At 48.1% G+C, this 20,941-nt stretch overlaps 1 protein-coding gene across 1 annotated transcript in view; it reads left to right on the top strand.

Annotated features, from left to right (window-relative positions):
• Positions 1-4,177: 4,177 nt before the first annotated feature.
• The window catches only part of B4GALNT3 (beta-1,4-N-acetyl-galactosaminyltransferase 3), a 94,168-nt gene continuing 77,404 nt past the window's right edge, over positions 4,178-20,941 (top strand). Inside the window, exon 1 of the mRNA XM_007070826.4 lies at positions 4,178-4,481. Coding sequence (XP_007070888.2) covers positions 4,340-4,481 — 142 coding nt within the window. The 5' untranslated portion in view covers positions 4,178-4,339. The remainder of the gene's footprint in view (positions 4,482-20,941) is intronic.

Genomic DNA, 20,941 nt, shown 5'->3' with positions numbered 1-20,941 from the left:
ATCACAAGGGTGAGATTTGGAAGCACAGGAGACCAAGCTTTTTCTGTCAGCCCACGGAATTCCCTTCCAAATGAGATCAGAACCACTTCAATTCTCTCCACCTCCAGAACAAAATATAAAACTCTCTGCTTGATGTAAATCTCCCACAATAAAAGCCCTCTGGATAAGGAGAGGGAGGGAGAGAAACTCCTTTTATAACGTCACAAGGCACTCACAGACCTGTTGTTCATAAGAAATGGGTTTATAATTAAATATAATTAATCTTCCTCCCTGCCCCCCGCAACCCCTTCTTGATTTTCCAGTGCATCCTGTCTTCTATGTCTGCCTTTTAAATTCCAAGCTCTTTGGGGGCAGCAGCTGTCTTTATTTTTGTGTACTGTCCTGCATCAAGTACATCATCTGTGCTAAATAACTAATAATAGACAGAGGGCCTCTGACATCATTTTATTGCTTAAATGCAATCATAACTCAGGGCAAATCAATCCCAAAATAATCTGAGCAGATAACCCCTTCCCCCCTTCATTCTTTCTGCTGTAGTAGCCAAGCAACACTAGGGTGTGAAGCCACCTCTTTTTTCCCTAAGTTGCTGTAAAGGAATGGCTTTGGGGCTCTACAATGATTTTAAAAAGAAAGGGCATTTCTTTTTTTCAATGTAATTTTAGCCATTTAATTTGCATGCTCCATCGTGTTCCCTGCAGGGCCCCGGCACTTTGCCTGAAGCTAAACAAAAAGCAAGTTTCATCTCTCCTGTCCTCCCACTCAGGCAGAACACCACACAAAGAAGTTAGAAGCCTCCTGTGCCCGCAATGTCAACGTTAGTTGAACCCATTTTTAAAATTACTTTCAATCTAACACAGGTTAATTATGTGTGTACTGTGCCGAGAACAAACAGGGCTCCAATCCCTGGCTGGGGTCTGTAGGTGTGAATGCAATACAAAGGACACTTCTCTGATTGGCATGGACCAGGTAAAAGGAGGTGCAGTCCATTTTAGAAAACAACTTTTGAAACATGGTTACATGCCAGTAGCCTCGTCCCTCCTGAGGAGCATCTTAAACTCACGTTAGACTGAAACTACTATAAAAATGGATTCAGCTAATATGACTGTTGTGTGGCCAGCTTGACTCTTCACACTCAACCCACGTCTACACCAGGGAAATTTACAAACATTTTTCTACTGGTTCTAAAAATAATTACAAAGGGTTTGTGATTATGTGACAATTTTGGTATAGTTCTGTGACGTTCCCCTGGTATTAGTCGGACCGGTGATCTGCTAGGTCACTCCAAGAGCCAGCCTTACCCTGCTCTGCTGTGAGAATCCCCACTCCCGGGCTGTTCACGAACAGCATCTAGCATGTAAGTTGCTTCTAGCTATGTGAGTGAGCACTTTTGGCCAGCCGCTGCTTGGATTGTGCAACCAAATGACACTAGCCAATATCTCCAGTCCCAGACACAACCCTAGGAACCTCCATCTTGCAGTGTCTAGTTATGCCTGCTGGACGCTGCAAGTTTATATGAGTTCGTCAATTTAACAAAGAAATTTATATGTACCAGGCTTGCTATCCAAGGGGAATCTCTGTCATGCTTCAAACCAAATGCACTGCTTCAGGTAGAATAAACAAACAGATTTATTAACTATAAAAAATAGATGTTAAGTGATTATAAGTCAAAGCACAACAAGTCAGATTTGGTCAAATGAAATAAAAGCAAAATGCATTCTAAGCTGATCTTAATACTTTCAGTGCCCTTACAAACTTAGATGCTTCTCACCACAAGCTGACTGGTTGCCCTTCAGCCAGGCTCTCCCCTTTGATCAGCGCTTCAGTCACTTGGTGGTGGTGTCTGTAGATGGAGATGGAAAAGAGAGGAAGAGCATGGCACACATCTCTCCTTTTTATCATGTTCTTTTTTCCCTCTTGGCTTTGCCTCCCTCCCCACTTCAGAGTCAGGTGAGCATTAGCCCATCATAGTCCCAACCTGACCAAGGAAAGCGGGGTGACTCCCTCAAGAGCCCAACACATCCTTTGGGCTTGGCTACACTTGCAAGTTAGAGCGCATTAAAGCAGCCCTGAGGGCCCTAACTCCCGATGTGTCCACACTGGCAAGGCACGTCGAGCGCCTGGACTCTGCAGCTGGAGCGCTCCTAATAATCCACCTCCACGAGAAGTATAAAACTTTCTGCGCCCTGGCTGAAACGCCCTGGCATCAGTGTGGACAAGCTGTTGCCTTACTGCTCTGTGATTGGCCTCGGGAAACATCCCATAATCCCCTGAAGTCAAGAGAGCACTCTTCTCATTGTTTTGAAAGCTCCGTTTCTGACAGCCAGCATGCTTATCTGCTCCCGGACAAAGCAAGCCATTAGTGTGGAATGCTGCTGTTTTGAGTGTGTGTGAGAGGGGGAGGGAGGGAGGTCTGCTGCTGTCTGAACTTACAAGACAGCATGCTGACACACTCTCAGCCCCACAAAACACACTGTCTCTCCCCCCACATACACACAACACACTCCCTGTCACTCCACCGCCTCCCCCATTTGAAAAGCACATTGCAGCCACTTGCACACTGTGATAGCTACCACAATCCACTGCTCTTTGTGGTGCTGCAAGAGCTGCTAATGTGGCCATGCCAGTGCGCTTACAGCTGACAGTGTAAACACACAGCAGCGTTTTCCCTGCTGCGGTCTCCGAAGGCTGGTTTAACTCCCAGCGCTCTATATCTGCAAGTGTAGCCAAGCCCTTTGTTGCTGCCTAGGCCGGTGTCCTTTGTTTCTGTGAGGCTGGGCTGGGTTTGTCCCATACCTGCCCTGATGAGGTATGAACTGCCCCTCTGCTCTTGGAGAGTTTTGCCTGGGCCTCTGCTCCTGGGGAGTTTTTGCCTGGGCTTGTTTTAAGCCATGAGGACACATATTCAGCCTCATAACTATATACATGAAATTACAACCTATAACATTACTATAACAACAATGCTCAGTGCATCATGAGCCTTTCAAAGACACCCAACATGACAAACTTTGCATTGGATACCACACAATCACATAAGGATGAACATGGGGGTGCAGGGTGTTCCCCTGAGGTACAGCGTGTCACAAGTTCTCCATAGTCGACAAAAGCTGCTCTCTCAGAGATCCTCACTCCTGAATGAGCTTCACTGATCAGATGAGACTGTCCACAGCACTTTATGGGTAAGTGGCTGGTGCTGGGGATTCCAGCCATCAAATAAACTGCCAGGACCCTGGGATCTTAGCTAGCCATGTCCGTTTGAACAGAGTGGGCAAAAGTAACATTTGAAATTGGGTAGGCAAAACTGAGGCTTAAATGTGCTGCTGCAGCCACCCAACAGCACTGGGTAAAGATCATTCTGCAGTGGCCTGATTTGCAAAATTTCATAGGTGCTGGGCACCTGTAGCTCCCTGAATTCAATAATAGGAGCTGTGTGGGTGGTTAGGACCTCTGAAAAATCAGGCCACATAGGACTCCAAAGAGTGGGAGATGCCCCCCGGCATACTCTAAGGAACCTCCATTGCTGATCTGAGGGGGCAAATGAGGGGGAGGGACGAGCAGAGGATGCCTTGTGGGAGCACATTCCCCTCTGGTAGCCCCTGGCTTGGTTGTCCCCAAGAACATCCTTCTCCCTCCCGCCTCTGAGAGAAAGCACCACATTGCACCAAAGGGCAATGATTAGCCAAAACTTTCCCGGGGAGAGGATCCCCAAGGCTTTTATTGCTTTCTCCGGTGTCTGGGATAGGCCCCCTGTCCTTCCCCCCCGCAGGGCAGGACACATAGCGGGACCCCCTCCCCCCAGGTTGCCAGGCCCCAGGGAAAGCCCGCCGCCCCCGGCGAACGTCGCTGGCGCCCAGGGCTCCCCCGCCTGAGCCACCAGCAGGGCCACGCGCGGCGCGAGAGAGGCAGGCGAGAAGAGCCGTGGTAACTGGAGGAGGAGGCTGGAGTTCGGCCCTTTGAGATCCCGCCCCTGGAGAGGGGGGTGCCTGGGGCTGCAGAGCGCGAGCAGACAGGGAAGCCGGGCTCAGCGGCCGCGCTTGCAGAGAGGGCCAGGGAGTCGGGCACCAGCGCCTGAGAGGGCAAGGGGCAGGAAAGAGCCAGGGAGCGAGCAGAGCCAGGAGGGGGCAGCGGGGACCCCGAGGGGAGCCGAGCCGGGAGGGGGCAGCGGGGAGCCCGAGGGGAGCCGAGCCGGGAGGGGGAGCCGGGAATAGCAGGGAGTCTGTGGGGCAGAGCCTAGAGATTGTGGGGCGAGCAGGTGAAGGCTGGGGCGGGGGTCCCCCCCCCGAGGGCACAGCATGTCCCGGAGCCCCGCGCGGGGCTGGCACTGGGCGACCTGAGCAGCGGGATGAGGAGCCGCCCGCTGGGGAAGGTGCTACGGAGGCGGTTCCGGCTGCTGCTGGCCCTCGGGGTGCTGATCGTGGGGCTCTGGGCCGCCTACCTGGAGCTGGTGGCGTCGGCGGAGGCCAGCGGGCACCCCCTGAACCACAGTGAGTCTCCCCGGGGGCGGGGCGGGCAAGGCTGGGACCGCGGGACCTGCCGGGGTGCGGAGCCTTCGCGGCCCAGGAGGGGAGCCCTGATCCTGCCCCTCCGCCATGTGGCCCCACCGCAGCTCGCGGCACGGCTTCGTCCAGCGGAACGGGGCGAGGGCGGAGCTGCGGGGCAGAGCCCTGCGCTCATCGGGACGGGGGGCACGGGCGGGCGGCTACCTCCCAGCGCCGGCGGGTGGTATCGCTGCTCACAGAAAGGAGGAATCGCTCGGTCGGCTCTTCCCTGCCTAGCTCGGACTCTGCCCGCCAGAGGCTGGGGCGGGGTGGGGAGGAAAGGTGTGCTGTCTGGGGAGGAAAAGGGAAGGGTGCTGAGGCGCAGCATTTTCGTTTGCTTTTTGACGTGGATGGGGAATCTCATGTCTTTCCTGCTTTTTGGCCCTTCCTTCCCTCTGCCCGGTACTGCTGCCCTATGGAGAACACCTGCAAACAGAGCGAGGACCCTCCTACTTATCATAAATGTGGGACACTATCAGACTAATCATGTATTCTAAACAAACACATCCCCTTCACTGTATTAATAACACAGATTAGGAAACTGGAGGATGGTAAAGATTCCATTTACAATCACTGTTTTCTGATCTTTCTTTCTTCCCTATTTGCATTTCTTCCCTATTTGCATTTCTTCCCCATTTGGCCATGAAAATCGAAGAAGTCAGTTTCCCATTTGTTTATAGTCAATTTTATTTTCAGGTTCTCCAGTCTGCAAAAGCATTGGTTCCTAATACAATATGGTGTTTCCCAGAGTGTGGCATAGGCATAAAGGATTAGCCTTGGTTGCGGACAGGCTTTGCAATGCTCTCCAGAGTCTTAGCTTTCATTTTTAAAAAGTGTAAGCCTCTAGCTGTTCTGATGCAAACAACACTTTCAAAATGTGACCCAAGTGTAACCCATGCAGTGATGTTCACCTGAGTTTGCAAAGAGCCTGGAACAATAACTCTGTGGTGTGAGTTGTCCTGTTCCTTCATTTTGGTGGGTGCTAACTCAGGTGCCCTGGTACTTTAAATGTCAGTCATGTTAACTATGTCACTGTTCATCAAAGCCTGTTAAAATGGAGATTTTGTAAAAAGTATATTTTGAAGATTTACATAGGCTGTTCTGAGTCATTGCTTGTTTTGGGGAGGCCTTTAACAACCAGTCTGGGTTGTAAGCAGGTGCAGTTGGTTTCATTTGTCTGAAGAGGACTGAGCTTTCAAAAGTTTGGGAAATGCTGCTATTGCAGGTGTTTATTTGAAAACAACTATTTCCATGATTGGATTTTTTTAAATTTCAGGAACATTAATGCTTTTAAGCATCCCACCTCCCACACACATCTTAAATCGTTTGATTGTTAGTTTTAAGAGACAAGGGTGTCGGGGCCTAAATTCTGAAAACCAAAACCTGAGCCAACAATAAGCTCCATGATAGCACAGATGTCCACCTTCACAGAGTTCTTTGCGGGAGCTGGGCTTTACACTGGGCCCACCTGTTATATAGCAACTCTCTTCTCTTGAGCAAAATATTAATTTTTTTGTTGAACTGCTGCTTTTAAGAATGACAGAGGTTTAATCCTCCTAGCTATGATAGCTCCGTAATCAGTCCTGTTGATTTAAACTGACCTGCAGCTATGGACTGCTATGGATAGCTTTTACAACTAGGGGCATTCATTGTGGTTTGTTTGTTTACTGCAGAAAATGGAAATAGAGTGTAATACAATTTTACTTTGTATAATATCTTCCATACAATCTATCCATCAAGTGCCTAAAACTGTATCCCTTGAATGCAAACTCCTAAATGATGGAGGAATGGTGGAATTATGAGACATGGACAAAGAGTTCAAAATGGGATATTTTGAGATATTTCGAAATAGAGTCAAAAGGCAAAGGTTGTTTCAGATGTCAGGAGCCGCCAAAGAAAAAGCTTTCGTACTAGCAGTGATGAGATGGTGGTGGGAAGGCACAAGCGGCAAGAGCAAGAAAGTAAAGAGAGACAAGGACAGTGAGCAAGTAAACCTTATTGTGATTTGTGTTGTTTCCTCCTCTGCTCCTGAAGGTATGAATTGCACTAGCACATGGGAAAAGTCCTTGTGCCAGGTGAAAACCTTTCCATCTTAAGAAAGGCACTCACAACACTGTCACCCCTACAAGCCTCTCCCCCTCCACCCTCCCAAAAAATAAGGAAATCTAATAACATCTCTACAAAACACAAAACAGGTTACTTCAGCAACAAACAGCGTTTGGTCCCTAAAAAGGGAGACCTGCTGGAGACTCCAGGAAGCCTGCTAGGGACCTTGCTCTTGATTTTATGTGGAAGGTGATCAGATACTACTTTTAGAACCCTAGAATGAATAAACAGATAGATAGATGGCACGAGGCTGCAGTGCAGCAGGGGAAGAGCAAATGTGCATATACAAGGAGTGCTCGGAGAGCTCAGTCTCCCTCAACACCTTAGTAATCTAGAGTCCTATTTTCCTGGCATGGTGGGGAGGACCATATTAACTGCCAACAGTAACAAAGTTAATCTGTGACTCTCCCTCCTACCTCATTACCTACAAAGACCTGTTTTGTTTGAAAAGAAATCAAAGGTAGGAATGAAAAACAAATAGTGTTTGTTTCCCCTGGGCTGTTACAGCTCTGTAGAAGTTCCACCTGTTGGGGCAAAGGCAGCTTTGGTTTTGACTCCATTGTGGTGGTCTTTTCTGAGACCCCGAGAGCTGAAGGAGAAGGGAGGTTTTCAGATCTATTCATTCTTCTCTTTTGTTTTTGGATCTCCTTCCTTCCCAGTCTCCCAGGTGGAAAGACCTGCTGCAAGGCACAACAGAGTACCAGTCAGCATTTATCTTAGCAAATTTTCTGATGCAACAGCCTCTGTGTTTGTTGTTTTAAAACCCACAGGTTTCAGTAACTTTCCAGGCAAGAGAGCTTAGACTCTCTCCTTCAGTAGCAGAGACTCCTAGAATTGTTAGGGTTGGAAGGGGGCCTACAGTAGATCAGCATTTCCATTCCTAGGTTTGTGACTGAGTTCTCTCAACTGTCTCTAGATGGTGCTTATGGAATAGCCTATGTGTTGAGGCCCAGCTGATATTTCCTTTATGACCATGGAATATTTTCCAAAGAAGTGAGCTCACCCTCAAGGCCAATCTGGAGTCACCAGAAACACTCCATTCCCCCCATTTCCACTACTCACAGAACAGAGTTCAATTTATGAGCATGCCACAGTGCTGCACTGCTGTTCCAGCCATCAGAATCCATTTCGCAGAGCAAGGCTGAAGTCATCCCATTTCCTTCCAAGTATGTTCCCCCACAACATTTTTGTAGGGTGAGGGGAGACGTTGTCAAATGGCCTCACAATGGTATGGACCTTACAAGTAGAAGTATAGAAACTAAGGCGCTGATCCTCCTCTCACATGAGTAACTCCACCAAACTCAGATTTAAACAAGTGTAAATGAGCCTTAGTGAGATGAGAATTAGGTCCTAAAAATATACACTGCAAAGGTCAATCCTCAGCTGGTGTAAATCAGTGTCCATTGACTTCAGTGGATCTACATTGGTTTACACCTGAGGATCTGGTTCCATATGTCCATTTGAGTATAAACTGAGCCCTGGTCTACACTACGGGGTTAGGTCGAATTTAGCCGCGTTAGGTCGATTTAAAAATGACTGCATCCACACAACCAACCCTGTTCCGTTGACCTAAAGGGCTCTTAAAATCCCCAGCGAGGGGAGTAGCACTAAAATCTACCTTGCTGGGTCGAATTTGGGGTAGTGCGGACGCAAATCGACGGTATTGGCCTCCGGGAGCTATCCCAGAGTGCTCCATTGTGACTGCTCTGGACAGCACTTTGAACTCTGATGCACTAGCCAGGTGCACAGGAAAAGCCCCGGGAACTTTTGAATTTCATTTCCTGTTTGATCAGCGTGGCGAACTCAGCAGCACAGGTGACCGTGCAGTCCCCCCAGAATTGTAGAGCGTAGAATGTTTCTACGCTCCCCCTATAATCTCTGTTCCTGAGGTTATCGCAGATTAGAAGGTGAAAAAAATGCACTCGCGATGACATGTTTTCTGAGCTCATGCAGTCCTCCTTTGCACTGATAGGGCACAGCTTAATGCATGGAGGCATTCAGTGGCAGAGGCCAGGAAAGAATTAAGTGAGTGCGAAGAGCGGAGTCAGGATGTGATGCTGAGGCTAATGGGGGAGCAAATGGACATGATGAAGTGTCTGTTGGAGCTGCAGGAAAGCCAACAAGAGCACAGACCCCCACTGCATCCACTGTATAACTGCCTACCCTCCTCCCCATGTTCCATAGCCTCCTCCCCAGATGCCCAAGAATGCTGGGGTGGGGGGGAAGAGGCTCCGGGCACCCAACCACTCCACTCCAGAGGATGGCCCAAGCAACAGAAGGCTGTCATTTAAACAGTTTGATTTTTAGTGTGGCCACAATAAGCAATGTGGCCTTGTCATTCCCTCCTCCCCCACCCCACCCAGTCTACCTTGTCCATTATCTCTCTCTTTTTTTTTAATTAATAAAGAAAGAATGCATGGTTTCAAAACAATAGTTGCTTTATTTCGAAGGCGGGAGGGTGGTTGGCTTACAGGGAATTAAAATCGACAAAGGGGGTGGGTTTGCATCAAGGAGAAACACACACAACTGTCACACCGAAGCCTGGACAGTCATGAAACTGGTTTTCAAAGCCTCTCTGATGTGCAGGGCCCCTACCTGCGCTCTTCTAATCGCCCTGGTGTCTGGCTGCTCAAAATCAGACTCCATGTGATTTGCCTCAACCTCCCACCCAGACATAAACATCTCCCCCTTACCCTCACTGATATTATGGAGCACACAGCAAGCAGCAATAACAATGGGAATGTTGGTTGCGCTGAGGGCTGACCTAGTCAGCAAACAGCGCCAGTGTGCTTTTAAACGTCCAAGGCACATTCTACCACCATTCTGCACTTGCTCAGCCTATAGTTGAACTGCTTCTTACTACTGTCCAGACTTCATGAGCCATGGGAGCAAGGGGTAAGCTGGGGTAGGTGTGACTGCGCCATGCTGCCGGCCGGGAGAGCAGCCTGTGGCAGAAGCCTCCAGCTCTCAAAAGAGCAGGAGAGCAGAGTTGCAGCGGAAGCGGTGGAGCCGTACACCATGCCCTGGAGGTTGCTAGGAGCTGGGCAGGGAAGACGTTGCTAGAACCCCTGTCCAAGCTACATGTCCAGTGAGGTCAGCAACCAGTCCTACTGCACCGTCTGCTGCAACAGCAGTGGTGACGGTGAGCTGAGTGGGCTCCATGCTTGCCGTGGTATGGCATCTGCACGGGTAACCCAGGGAAAAAAAGGCACAAACCGATTGTCTTCCCTTACTTTCATGGAGGGCGGGGCGACTGATGACATATACCCAAAACCACCCGCGACAATGTTTTTGCCCCATCAGGCATTGGGAGCTTAACCCAGAATTCTAATGGGCAGTGGAGACTGCGGGAACTGTGGGATAGCTACCCACAGTGCACCGCTCCGTAAGTCAATGCTAGCCACAGTAGTGAGGACGCACTCTGCCGACTTAATGTGCTTAGTGTGGACATACACAATCGACTATATAAAATCGAATTCTAAAAATTGACTTCTCTAAAATTGACCTAATTTTGTAGTGTAGACATACCCTTAGAGAGAAGGGTTGGAGACTGAGAGATGAGCCTAAGCCACAGAGTTCAGATTCAGAGCACACAGTCTGGATCAGATGTTTGGACTGAGGTGGTTGGTTTGGGCTATTTTCTAGTGGAGGGGGGAGACTTTCTGTGAATGAAGGGAATGCATCAGAGTAGCAAATTAGAGCATGGACCGTCATCCTTGAAGGACTGAGTCCACTGCTTTGAGAGAGATGCTCCAATGAGCAATCACCGCACACACCCTCCCCCCAGATTTCAGTTCAATTAAATTGTTAATTTCTGATCACATTTCATTTTCCAAGCTATCGCTTATTGCCTGGAAGTCTGACTGATAGGAATGTGACCTCTCATTGGCAGTAGTAAAAGAACTTGTTTGTCTGATTGGGATTTTTAGGATCCTTAAATGAACATGTTGACAATCAAGTGAGGAAAAACAAGGAAACTGGCATGAGCTGCAAACAACATAGGGAAAGCAAAGCAGTGGTCAGTGATGGGCAGCTCTTCTCACGCAGGGTTTGGCTGTCATCATTTGAAACAAGCTGCCGCAGGCAGTAAAGTGACCCTCTGAGGAGTCATAGACAGTTTGTTTGCCCCCCGCCATTGACAGGAGTTAAACTCTTCGGTGAGGGACTGTTAGTGGAAAAGCTTTGCAGTCAGGTGCCTCCTTCAGCTTGAGTGCTAGAGATAGAGTAGCTTTGTTTTTTCTAAATGGACTGTATTGTTCGGGAAAGGTGCTGAACTGACCGTTTTGGAAATTGAAGCCCTCTCTCAATAGAACACTGGAAGCCAAATTATCTGCTCTGAATTATACTCGCACACAATACCATTGACTTCATGGCACAGAGGTGGATAGAGGGCTTGTGGCTGGGCCACCACAGCTTGTCCTATCAGATGCTGTTTCTGTGTCATCTCCTGGTGGAAAGCCTGGAAACTGTAGGAACTGCCCTGTCAGGCACCAGCTCCTGCTGCTTTCATTTCACATTCCCTTCCCTGGCAAATCCTCATGTCACCAGCTAAGGTGGAGGGGAAATGTCAAGGGAGCAGATTCCAAGCCAGGAGCAGCAGGGGAGCTTTCCCTCTGCTTTTAGTAGAGGAATGAGAGCTGCACTCCTTACATTAACACCTAAGAGGTAGTGAACAAAGTGAAAAGCAATCCTTGGACCCCATGAAATTCAGAGGTTAGGGATTTTGAAAATATCAGCTGTTCTTGCATAGACTGTGATACATTCTGCAGCAGAGGCAGAGGTGTCTCATGAGGCTCTAAAAAGTACAAACAGTCCCAACAAGCACTGAATTTCCTTGTTGCAGAGGTGAATGACACAGTGAGTAATCAAGACCTCTGTGTGGAGGATTGGATTAGATTAGATTGCTGGGAGGGTGTCACTGGTTGGAACACGGTAACCAGAGGCCCTTCCTAAACCTGTCCCTCCCACTCTTCTCTGTTCCTCCTCATTTCTTTATGTATAAAATGATGCTGGGAGTGCATTGTCTTTCTGTCTTGTTTGTGACGGGCTGAGCAACAAATGGTTCTGTCTGGTTTCCAGAGTCTAGCACAGCAGCTCTCCTAACACAATAGTGCATAGTCCCAGTGTCTGAAATGGAGAATGAGGGGGGCTCAGAAGAAACCAGACAAATGAGCTAATAATACCCCTTTTAAAGGGCCATGGGCCTCTTTTGGCAGGACCTTCTTTCCTTCTCCCAGTATTCAACGCCTAGCTCCCTTCCCTCCATACCTCCCCAGAGCAGGTCCTTTTCTCTTTCCTGGGGGTGGGCTCTTCTGTCTCCAGGGTATGATGTAGCACTGTGAATTGCTCAGAATCTGGACGTAGTACTGGCAGGTGTGTGTGCATTTGTGTACAAGGGAAGCAGCAAGCTGGGTGCAGCCTGAGGCTGTTTCCTTGAAACCAACCCTGATTTGTTCAAGTGTGTCATCCTTTCTCTCTAGCTGCTGTGCCCAAGCACACTGAGAAACAAGTGTGTCCAGAAACACAGAGGGATCTTTCTGACTAGATTTACTTACAGAGGTTCATGGGCACACACATTACGCATACAGTTGTACTGTTGTGCATGATTATTTGCATGCAGGGTGATGCAATGCTCATGGGCAGAGACTCGCTGACTTGTGGCTGCACGTACTTTTCTTGTACGCATTGAGTATAAACTATAAGCCAAAGGGAAAAGACAGCAAACTAAACGGTAAAACCTTCAAAATGATTGCCTTATGGAAGGTGCTAGCAGCAGAAAAATGTCCTCACTTCCAGGTTTGCCTGTGATGTTCCTATGCTTTTGAAGGTCCTAGGAGATATTCTTCCATATAGCCTCAGACACAAACTTTTCCAGGAATCCAGTTCCCTAGAACACTAGATGGCTCTGGATATTGCTAATGGGTTATGGAGACTTTCTCTTCTACATCATCCATTTAACTCCAGGTGAGGGTGGGAATGAGCAAAAGTCATTATCATCTGTTGGTGGCTTAATGGCCTGGGTGGAGTTGATGGATCTCAGTCCAGACCCTAATGAATGTGTGTCCACATCACAAGAACCACCATTATAATTGGTTTCTTTATTGGCATACTCAGCAGAGAAGCTAAGTCCACCAAGACTGATCTTCTCTCTTGTTCCTTGCTGATGGTTCCTTCAGGTCAATCATAAGGCATGTTGGCAGGGCCTTGTGGGGGATGTTGGACTAACACTGCCTATGATTATCTGTCGTGAGCCAAAATACCTCCTCACCACTGCTCTGTGGGGTGCTGCAAGTTATATGTTTGCTTGGCTGTTTCCCTTCCACTTCATTTCAGTTGTGATGGGATTCCTGTGTATATGCAGGGTCTGATCCTGAGCGTCTGTGCCTCCCACTGCAGTCAATGTGAGGTGCAAGTGCTTAGCATTCTTGGGATGAGGCCCATAGTTTGTAAAGGGTTTGGGGATCCCTCTGGGGTGAAGGTGCCGTACAAATGTTATATAGGATTATTACAAAGTGACTGTTGTAAAGCCCCATTTGTTTACCCATGACGTGTATGACTGGCATGTGCAGAGATGCCAAGACTTTTGCACAGTACATATTCCCAGGCCACTCTCTCCTGCCTTGGTGAGTCAGGTTGGGCTGTGATTACTCAGGGGCACATTGCACCTGGGCCGTAGTGCTGCAACAGCCTGATTCCTTCTTTCTGTGTCAGGTGAATACTAATGTCTCATTGAGAGTTTATCTGGGCATGGAGTTTGCATTGAGCCACATGTTACAGTAGCATTGGTATCATACTGTGTTGCACGTACAAGCTCAGGCAGTTGTGAAGCAGGAGTGGTGCAAGAAAAGCTGCATCCTGGTAGTATGCTTTCTGCTTCAGCTTTTTATCAGCTGTGCTTTTCCCGCCAGATGTAGCACTGTGGAAAGGGATGGGGAGTGGAGGGAGTGAGGCCCGTTCTCACTCATGCCTTATGAACTATGTGATGTTCCAGCGACTATATTTGCTTTGAATTGTGTGCTGGATTCCAAGGTATTGGGCCTTGATCTTTCGATAAAGATTTAGACCACATATGCTCATGAAAGAGGCCTGACAGTCCAAGAGGCAAAGGCAGGCCTGTGCTCTGATGGGGACTGAGTATCACTAGTGATGTCTCCCTGTGTCCAGAACCCTGGTTCCCTGGAAGCTGAAATTGGTCTTTCTCCCTCCTCGTGAGACGCTCAATGGGAGCTGCTTCATCCAGAACCAGCACAAGTTGTTCCGTTCACCAGGTTTATATTTAGCTGGCAGTGTATGGCCATGTGGGCTGCCTAAAGAAAGAATCTCCCGGTCATTACCTCACCATTGCCCAGCCTTCCAAAGCATTTGAGCTGCCTGGGTGGAGAGCTGCAGGCTAAATTTAGATCGGACATTTCTTGCCAAGAGCTGTGTCTGTCTTTCCAGGCTTGGCTGGGTCAGAGAGGAGAATGGTATTAAATCTCCCTGAAGAGAGCCCAGAGTCCCTTGCTTTTCAAAAATCAATGAGATGAGAAGCGGAAGTGTCACACTCAGGGAGATGAGACGCCTCAGAGGAAAACCTTGGGAGTCCCAGCTGGGATGGGGCAGTGCAGGTGCAGTCCTAGGGCTTCGTAGGAAACCCTCCTTCTCAGACCTATTCTTCCTTCAGTCTCTGTTTCTCTCTTTGATGCAGGCATCTCCGCATATTTAAGGAGAGGTTCACTGATGGGCAGAGCTGGGGTTTTGTTGCCTTAGGAAAATGGGCATGTATCCACACCCCCTCCCAGCCCCACAATAACCAGCCACCAAAGATTTTACTGCCCCTAATATTTAGCTGCCTAAATGGTCACTTGTTCGGACTGTGCCTCAGTTAACCTAGTTTGTAAAATTGATGCTGCTGCTTTACTCATCTTCGTGAAGTGCTTTAATATGTATAGATGTGAAGCCTTATATGGGTTCCAGTTGACTTCAGTAGGAGTTTTGGAACAGGCTGTATTGTTGCTGTCTTTTATGCTAGACCCAGCCTGTCCTGCCTTTGTGCCACTGCTAGCCTTGCTGCCCTAGGCACTCACCTGTTCTGCTTTTATTATGCAACCTGCTCTGCTGATATGTGCATTACTACAACAAAACCCAGTGAGGCAGCCGTGGGTCACACTCGAATGTCTCATGGCTTCCCACTCATGAAACTTGCCTGGATTGTAGCCTCCAGAGGAGAAGAGAGGGTGGAGGAGAAGAATTCAACCCTTTAAAGAGCTGATCAGTGTCTCATCTTTGTCCTCTATCTGGACAGTTTTGGAATGGACTGTGAACTTCAGAGGGACCCAGTCAAGCCAGGTGAATGGGCAGCCTGATTGCAAATTAAGTTTGGTGTCGATAAATGCACAGTAGTGCACATTGCAGTAAAAAATTAAACTACTCCTACACCTTAGAACAGGTGGCAAACTTTTTGGCCCAAGGACCACATCTGGGTATGGAAATTGTATGGCAGACCATGAATGATCACAAAATTGGGGGCTTGGGTGCGGGAGGGGGTGAGGGCTCCAGCTGGGGGTGCAGGCTCTGGGTTGGGGCCAGAAATGAGGAGTTCAGGGTGTGGGAGGGGGCTCCGTGCTGGGGCAGGGGGTGAGGGCTCTGGGGTGGGGATGGGTATGAGGGGTTGGGGGTGCAGGAGGGTGCTCTGCGCTGGGACTGAGGGGTTTGGAGGGGGATCAGAGCTCAGGCAGGAGGTTGGGGTGCAGAAGGGGGTCAGAGGTGCAGGCTCCGGGCAGCTCCCAGAAGCAGCAGCGTGTCCCCCCTCCAGCTCCTACATGGAGGCGCGGCCAGGCAGGGGCAGCGTGCAGAGCCCCTGCCTGCCCCTACGCGTAGGAGCCAGACGGGGGACATGCTGCTGCTTCCAGGAGTCACGTGGAGCCACAGCATGCATGGAGCGGGACAAGTCCCTACTCCCTGGCTGGAGCTCGAGTCCCAGATCCCGCCGAGTCCCACATCCCGCTCCCCAGCGGGAGCTCAAGGGCTGGAATAAAATGTCTGACAGGCCGGATGCGGCCCCCAGGCCATAGTTTGCCCACCCCTGCCTTAGAATGTTCTAAATTAACTATATGAGCTCAGGAAAAGGATGTGGGTCTCACTCAGGACAGCTCAATGAAGACCTTGGTTCAACATTCAGCTGTGATCAAAAAAGCAAACCAGATGTTAGGATGCCTACAGATGGGATGGAGATCAATACAGAGAATAATATAATGTCTTTGTATAAATCAGTGGTGCAGTCTCCTGGTATGCCATGTACAGCACTGGTCACCCCATCTCAAAGAGGATATTGCAGAATTAGAGGCGGCTCAGAGAGGGGCAATGGTAATGATGAGGGGCCTGGAAACACTCATATGAAGAGAGATTGAAAAGACTAGGATAGTTTACCTCGGAAAGGAGTCAAATAAGAGGGTATGTGATAAAAGTGTATCAAACAATGAATGGTACAGAGAAGGTAGAAGGAAAACTTCTGCTCTCCCTGTCACATAACACCACAACAAGAGCTGAGTCCAACGGGTGTCAGGTTGTGAGAGCTGGGGCTGCATAAAATGGAGAGGGTAGGAAGGTGGAGCCATGTTATGGGGAGAAGGTAGTGAGGCCGTTCAGCGGCAGACAGCTGAGGCCATAGGCTGGGGTAGCTAAAAGATATAGAATGTCCATATTCCATTGGGTACAGAGAGTTTAACAGGGATGCCAACAGGCAGTACACAAAGGCCCAGCACGAAGGAATCTGAGCCTCAGAGGGGGAAGGACTACAATCAGAAGGGCAGTAAAAACAAAGAAAGGCCTGATCTCAGGCCTAGGAGTGGTTGCCAGACAACAACTTGCACTGAAATGGAGGCAAAATCCCACTTTCCCTATTATCAACTGAGAAGCCAGGGCAGATGGGAGGGATGAAGTTGGAGTGTCTGGGCATCTGGCCACCTAGCTGTGATGCAGCCACCTTAATCCCCCTGGTAGGACATACACAGATGTGTGGGAGCCCCTTGTTTGGTCTCCTTTTCATTAGCTGTTACAATAAAAGTAGCTGGGGACTAAAGCTGACCGTTTTCTGTGGGGAGAGAGGTCTCCAAGAGAAGAAGGAACTAAGGGAGCAACAGCTTCCCCCCTTGATGTCATGTCAACCATGTGCACAGCTGCTCTGAACAAGGACACCTCCCTCCCAGCTGCACCGCTCTGTAATTTTCATTCCAGTTAAATAAGAAAATCAAACTTTCAAGTGGGTCTCTGGCTTCCCTTTCCTTTTCTTTGCCAGAGGCCAAAGAAGAAGTGGCTGCTTTGGGGCCATCAGGCTATTTTTAACATGAAAAAAGAAAGACACAATTTGTGCTTGGCCACTGGGGGAGGGGACCCTGATCAAAGCAACACCACTCCAGTATAGATCCATTAGCCTTGCTTTTTTATTAGGAATGGGTCCAAACCACAGTGCATGGGAACATCCAGTAAGATCAGCCACAGTGGAGGAGAGCATAGTTCCATGAAGTCGGTGTTCTGCCACTTGCAAGTGACCAGTGTCTGATGTTTCAGAGGAAGGCAAAAAATAAAAAATAAAAAATCCCCCCAAATCCTGATAATGAATTTGGCCAAGTGAAGAAGGCTGTATGTAGGTGGTTGAGGGCTGGTGGGAATTGCTTCCTCACTCTGCAGTCCATTAGCTGACACTTGAGATTTCATTTGCATTGCTGTTGTCAGAATTGATGGGATGTTTAAAGAGCTGGATGGCAAAGTTTAATAGGTAACTTATCATGAACTGGAAACTCAGGTTACCTGCCCCTGCTGCACTCAGATATGCTGGTACCCTCAGGCTGGTACTGAACTGCCCCCTACGAGACTTCACTTGGAAGAAAATCAAGACTACCTGTGTCTGCTGGACAAATACATTTAGCTGGACCCTATCAACTTAAGGCAGGGGTGCCCAACCTACAGCCCAGCCCACCAGAGAATTGTATAAGGCCCACAGCCTGCTTCAACACAATATACTAATGGCTGAATCATTAGCGTTTTGTCATCATACTTATATCATTTTAGTTTACATAAGTGTGTAAATGCACAATACTGTACAGAGAAACGACCTATCAAAATACATATGAAACAATCTGAACTTAAAATATAAATCAACATAGGTGATTTTATATCTTATTAAAATATGTAGAATCTGTCTGGCCCACAGAAGATAGTGCTTAGGTTTATATGGCCTTCCTGTGTAATAAGGTTGGGCACCACTGAACTAAGGCATTAAACCAGTCTGTTTAATCCCACTGTAACATTATCCTGCTTCATCCTCTCTCCAGCCAGGTATTTGAATTCTCTAAGGTGATCCTGCCCTTTGGGCCAATCTCCTGAATTCCCCACTGAGATCTCTTCCTTTGGATCTGTAGATGTTAAGATTGCTCATTATCCTCAGATCAATCCAACAGGAGAGGAGTGGTTTAAACCTGCTAATGTGCTGCAGCTTTCTCAGAGCATTTCATGATCAGGTTGACTCAAAGCTGCCACTTCCTGGAACCTGTAGCTGTTGCTAGGTTTGAGTCCATGTGTGTCTGTTTACTGCTGAGTGACATAAGTCAGTGCAAAAATAGCTTACAGTCTTTGGTACTGGTTAAGTGGTAACAGGGGACTCTCTTGTGCAAAGGGAGCATGGGGCTGCTTGCATCACTCCAGCTATGAAGCCTGCTGGTGAGGATAGTCAAGGTGAGTATTACCAGAGCTGTCTAAACTTGGCAGTGCTTCATGGAGAGCATCAGGCTGGATGTGTTTGAACAAGAAAAGAGGAGGGGGAATGAAATCAGGAAGAGGTTAGCAAGGAAGTTAGATATGTGTTTTTTTCCATATGTGTGCATGTCTGTGTGTGTGTTTGTACGATTGTGAATAAACGTGTGTGCACATGTTTTTCTGTAGCTGTTTCCCTGTGCATGACTTTGTGTTGGTGTCTCTGCACTTGTGTGTCACGTCTGTGTGAGCATTCGGGTGTGTGTATATGGCTGTTCAGACCAGAAATGACACCAAGAAGCAGCTGGTGAATATCGCAAAAATAAAATAAAGAAACCTTAAAAGGAAAATGCTGCACCACAACTTTGCATTGTGTTGGGGGGACGGATGAAGAGTGTCCCACCTACATGATCTCTGTACCTGTCTTCTGTTCCAATATGCCCAAGTTCGTAACACTTCCAAAGCAATTATAACCAATGCCTGTCTGAAAGTGAGCCCAAGCACCCAAGAACCTGTCATTCGTAGTGGAGAGCTGTGGAACACATATCTTACAGGCCACTGTTACCATTCCCAGTGGCTGTGACGTCACAGTTTTGGTCTGCATTTCCTCATGTAGCACATAACTGAGGGAGGAGGAAAGGTGTTACACAGGCTGGGTCTGTGCACAGAAGGGCTTTGGAGATGGCTGGCAATGAACATCTTGCTTAGATTCAGCATGATCTTCCATCACTCCACTGAGTACAGAATCCCCTGGGTGTGGAATGGGGGTGAGGGATCTGGCAGTTTGTTAAGAGGCTCTTTTATGTGTAAGCCACCTGCTAGCACTGTCTGGTGCATTGTGCTAGAATCAAGGGCCACGTGTTTCCTGTCTGCTTGACTGGATGTCACTCCTCCCTAATGTGCCTGTAGTCGGTGATAGTTTCTCTGTGGACCGGATGTGCACCGTGCCCTAATTACACCTTGTGAGACTTCCCAAGGTTAATATTAAATCACAGCCTATGATTTTTTGAAAGCAGACTTAGAAACTGTATTACATCACCAGGAGCGAGGGAAGGAGGCTTCATCCTCCTGTTGGGGCGGGATGGGAGCGGGGGCGGATGGTTTTCATCTGGTTCTGTCATTGAGATAAGAGAGGAAAAACCAACACTAAAGAATGTTTATAATAGGACCTCACTTGCTGCCTTTTCCCCTTCCTACCATAGTTGTGGTGCCAAGAGATCCTGTTGTGGGAGCTACTGATCAGTGAGGACATCAGAGGTGAAAGAGTTAATTCAAAACAAAAAGTGGCTTGTAGGGGTCCCTGCTGGTACTGCTGTGGCCCAGCCATGGGGTCCTAGGGAATCGTGTGCGCACACACTATAGGTGTTGTCAAGGTTCCTCCCCCACTCTGAACTCTAGGGTACAGATGTGGGGACCTGCATGAAAAACCTCCTAAGCTTGTCTTTACCAGCTTAGGTCAAAACTTCCACAAGGTACAAAATATTCCACCCTTTGTCCTTGGATTGGCCACTACCACCACCAAACAAATACTGGTTACTGGGGAAGAGCTGTTTGGACACGTCTTTCCCCCCAAAATACTTCCCAAAACCTTGCACCCCACTTCCTGGACAAGGTTTGGTAAAAAACCTCACCAATTTGCCTAGGTGACTACAGACACAGACCCTTGGATCTTAAGAACAATGAACAATCCTCCCAACACTTGCACCCCCCCCTTTCCAGGGAAATATTGGATAAAAAGCCTCTCCAATTTGCATAGGTGACCACAGACCCAAACCCTTGGATCTGAGAACAATGAAAAAGCATTCAGTTTTCTTACAAAAAGACTTTTAATAGAAATAGAAGTAAATAGAAATAAAAAAAAAAATCCCCCCTGTAAAGTCAGGATGGTAGATACCTTACAGGGTAATTAGATTCAAAACATAGAGAACCCCTCTAGGCAAAAACCTTAAGTTACAAAAAAGATACACAGACAGAAATAGTTATTCTATTCAGCACAATTCTTTTCTCAGCCATTTAAAGAAATCATAATCTAACACGCACCTAGCTAGATTACTTACTAAAAGTTCTAAGGCTTCATTCCTGGTCTATCCCCGGCAAAGACAGAATATAGACAGACACACATACCCTTTGTTTCTCTCCCTCCTCCCAGCTTTTGAAAGTATCTTGTCTCCTCATTGGTCATTTTGGTCAGGTGCCAGCGAGGTTACCTTTAGCTTCTTAACCCTTTACAGGTGAGAGGAGATTTCCTCTGGCCAGGAGGGATTTTAAAGGGGTTTACCCTTCCCTTTATATTTATGACAGGTGTGTATGCTACTGTTTCCCTACACATTCCTGTACCCACATCCATGCACCACACACATGCTATCCCCACACACTGCAGTATACACACCCTGCCCACACAGTGCACCCCTTCCCATATACAACCACATCCACCCACCCCCATTCCCTTATAAACATTCACATTAACACATACAGAAACACACCCAATGCCAATACACAGAGCAGTTCCACCTCTCTCACATACAGACTGCCCCTCCTCCCTTCTGCACACTACGTTCCTGGGTTTACTA

This window comes from Chelonia mydas, chromosome 1 (genome assembly GCF_015237465.2).
Source record: "Chelonia mydas isolate rCheMyd1 chromosome 1, rCheMyd1.pri.v2, whole genome shotgun sequence".
NCBI lineage: Eukaryota > Metazoa > Chordata > Testudines > Cheloniidae > Chelonia > Chelonia mydas.
The sequence above is the reverse complement of the archived record's forward strand: the minus strand, read 5'-3'. Positions and strand labels throughout refer to the sequence as shown.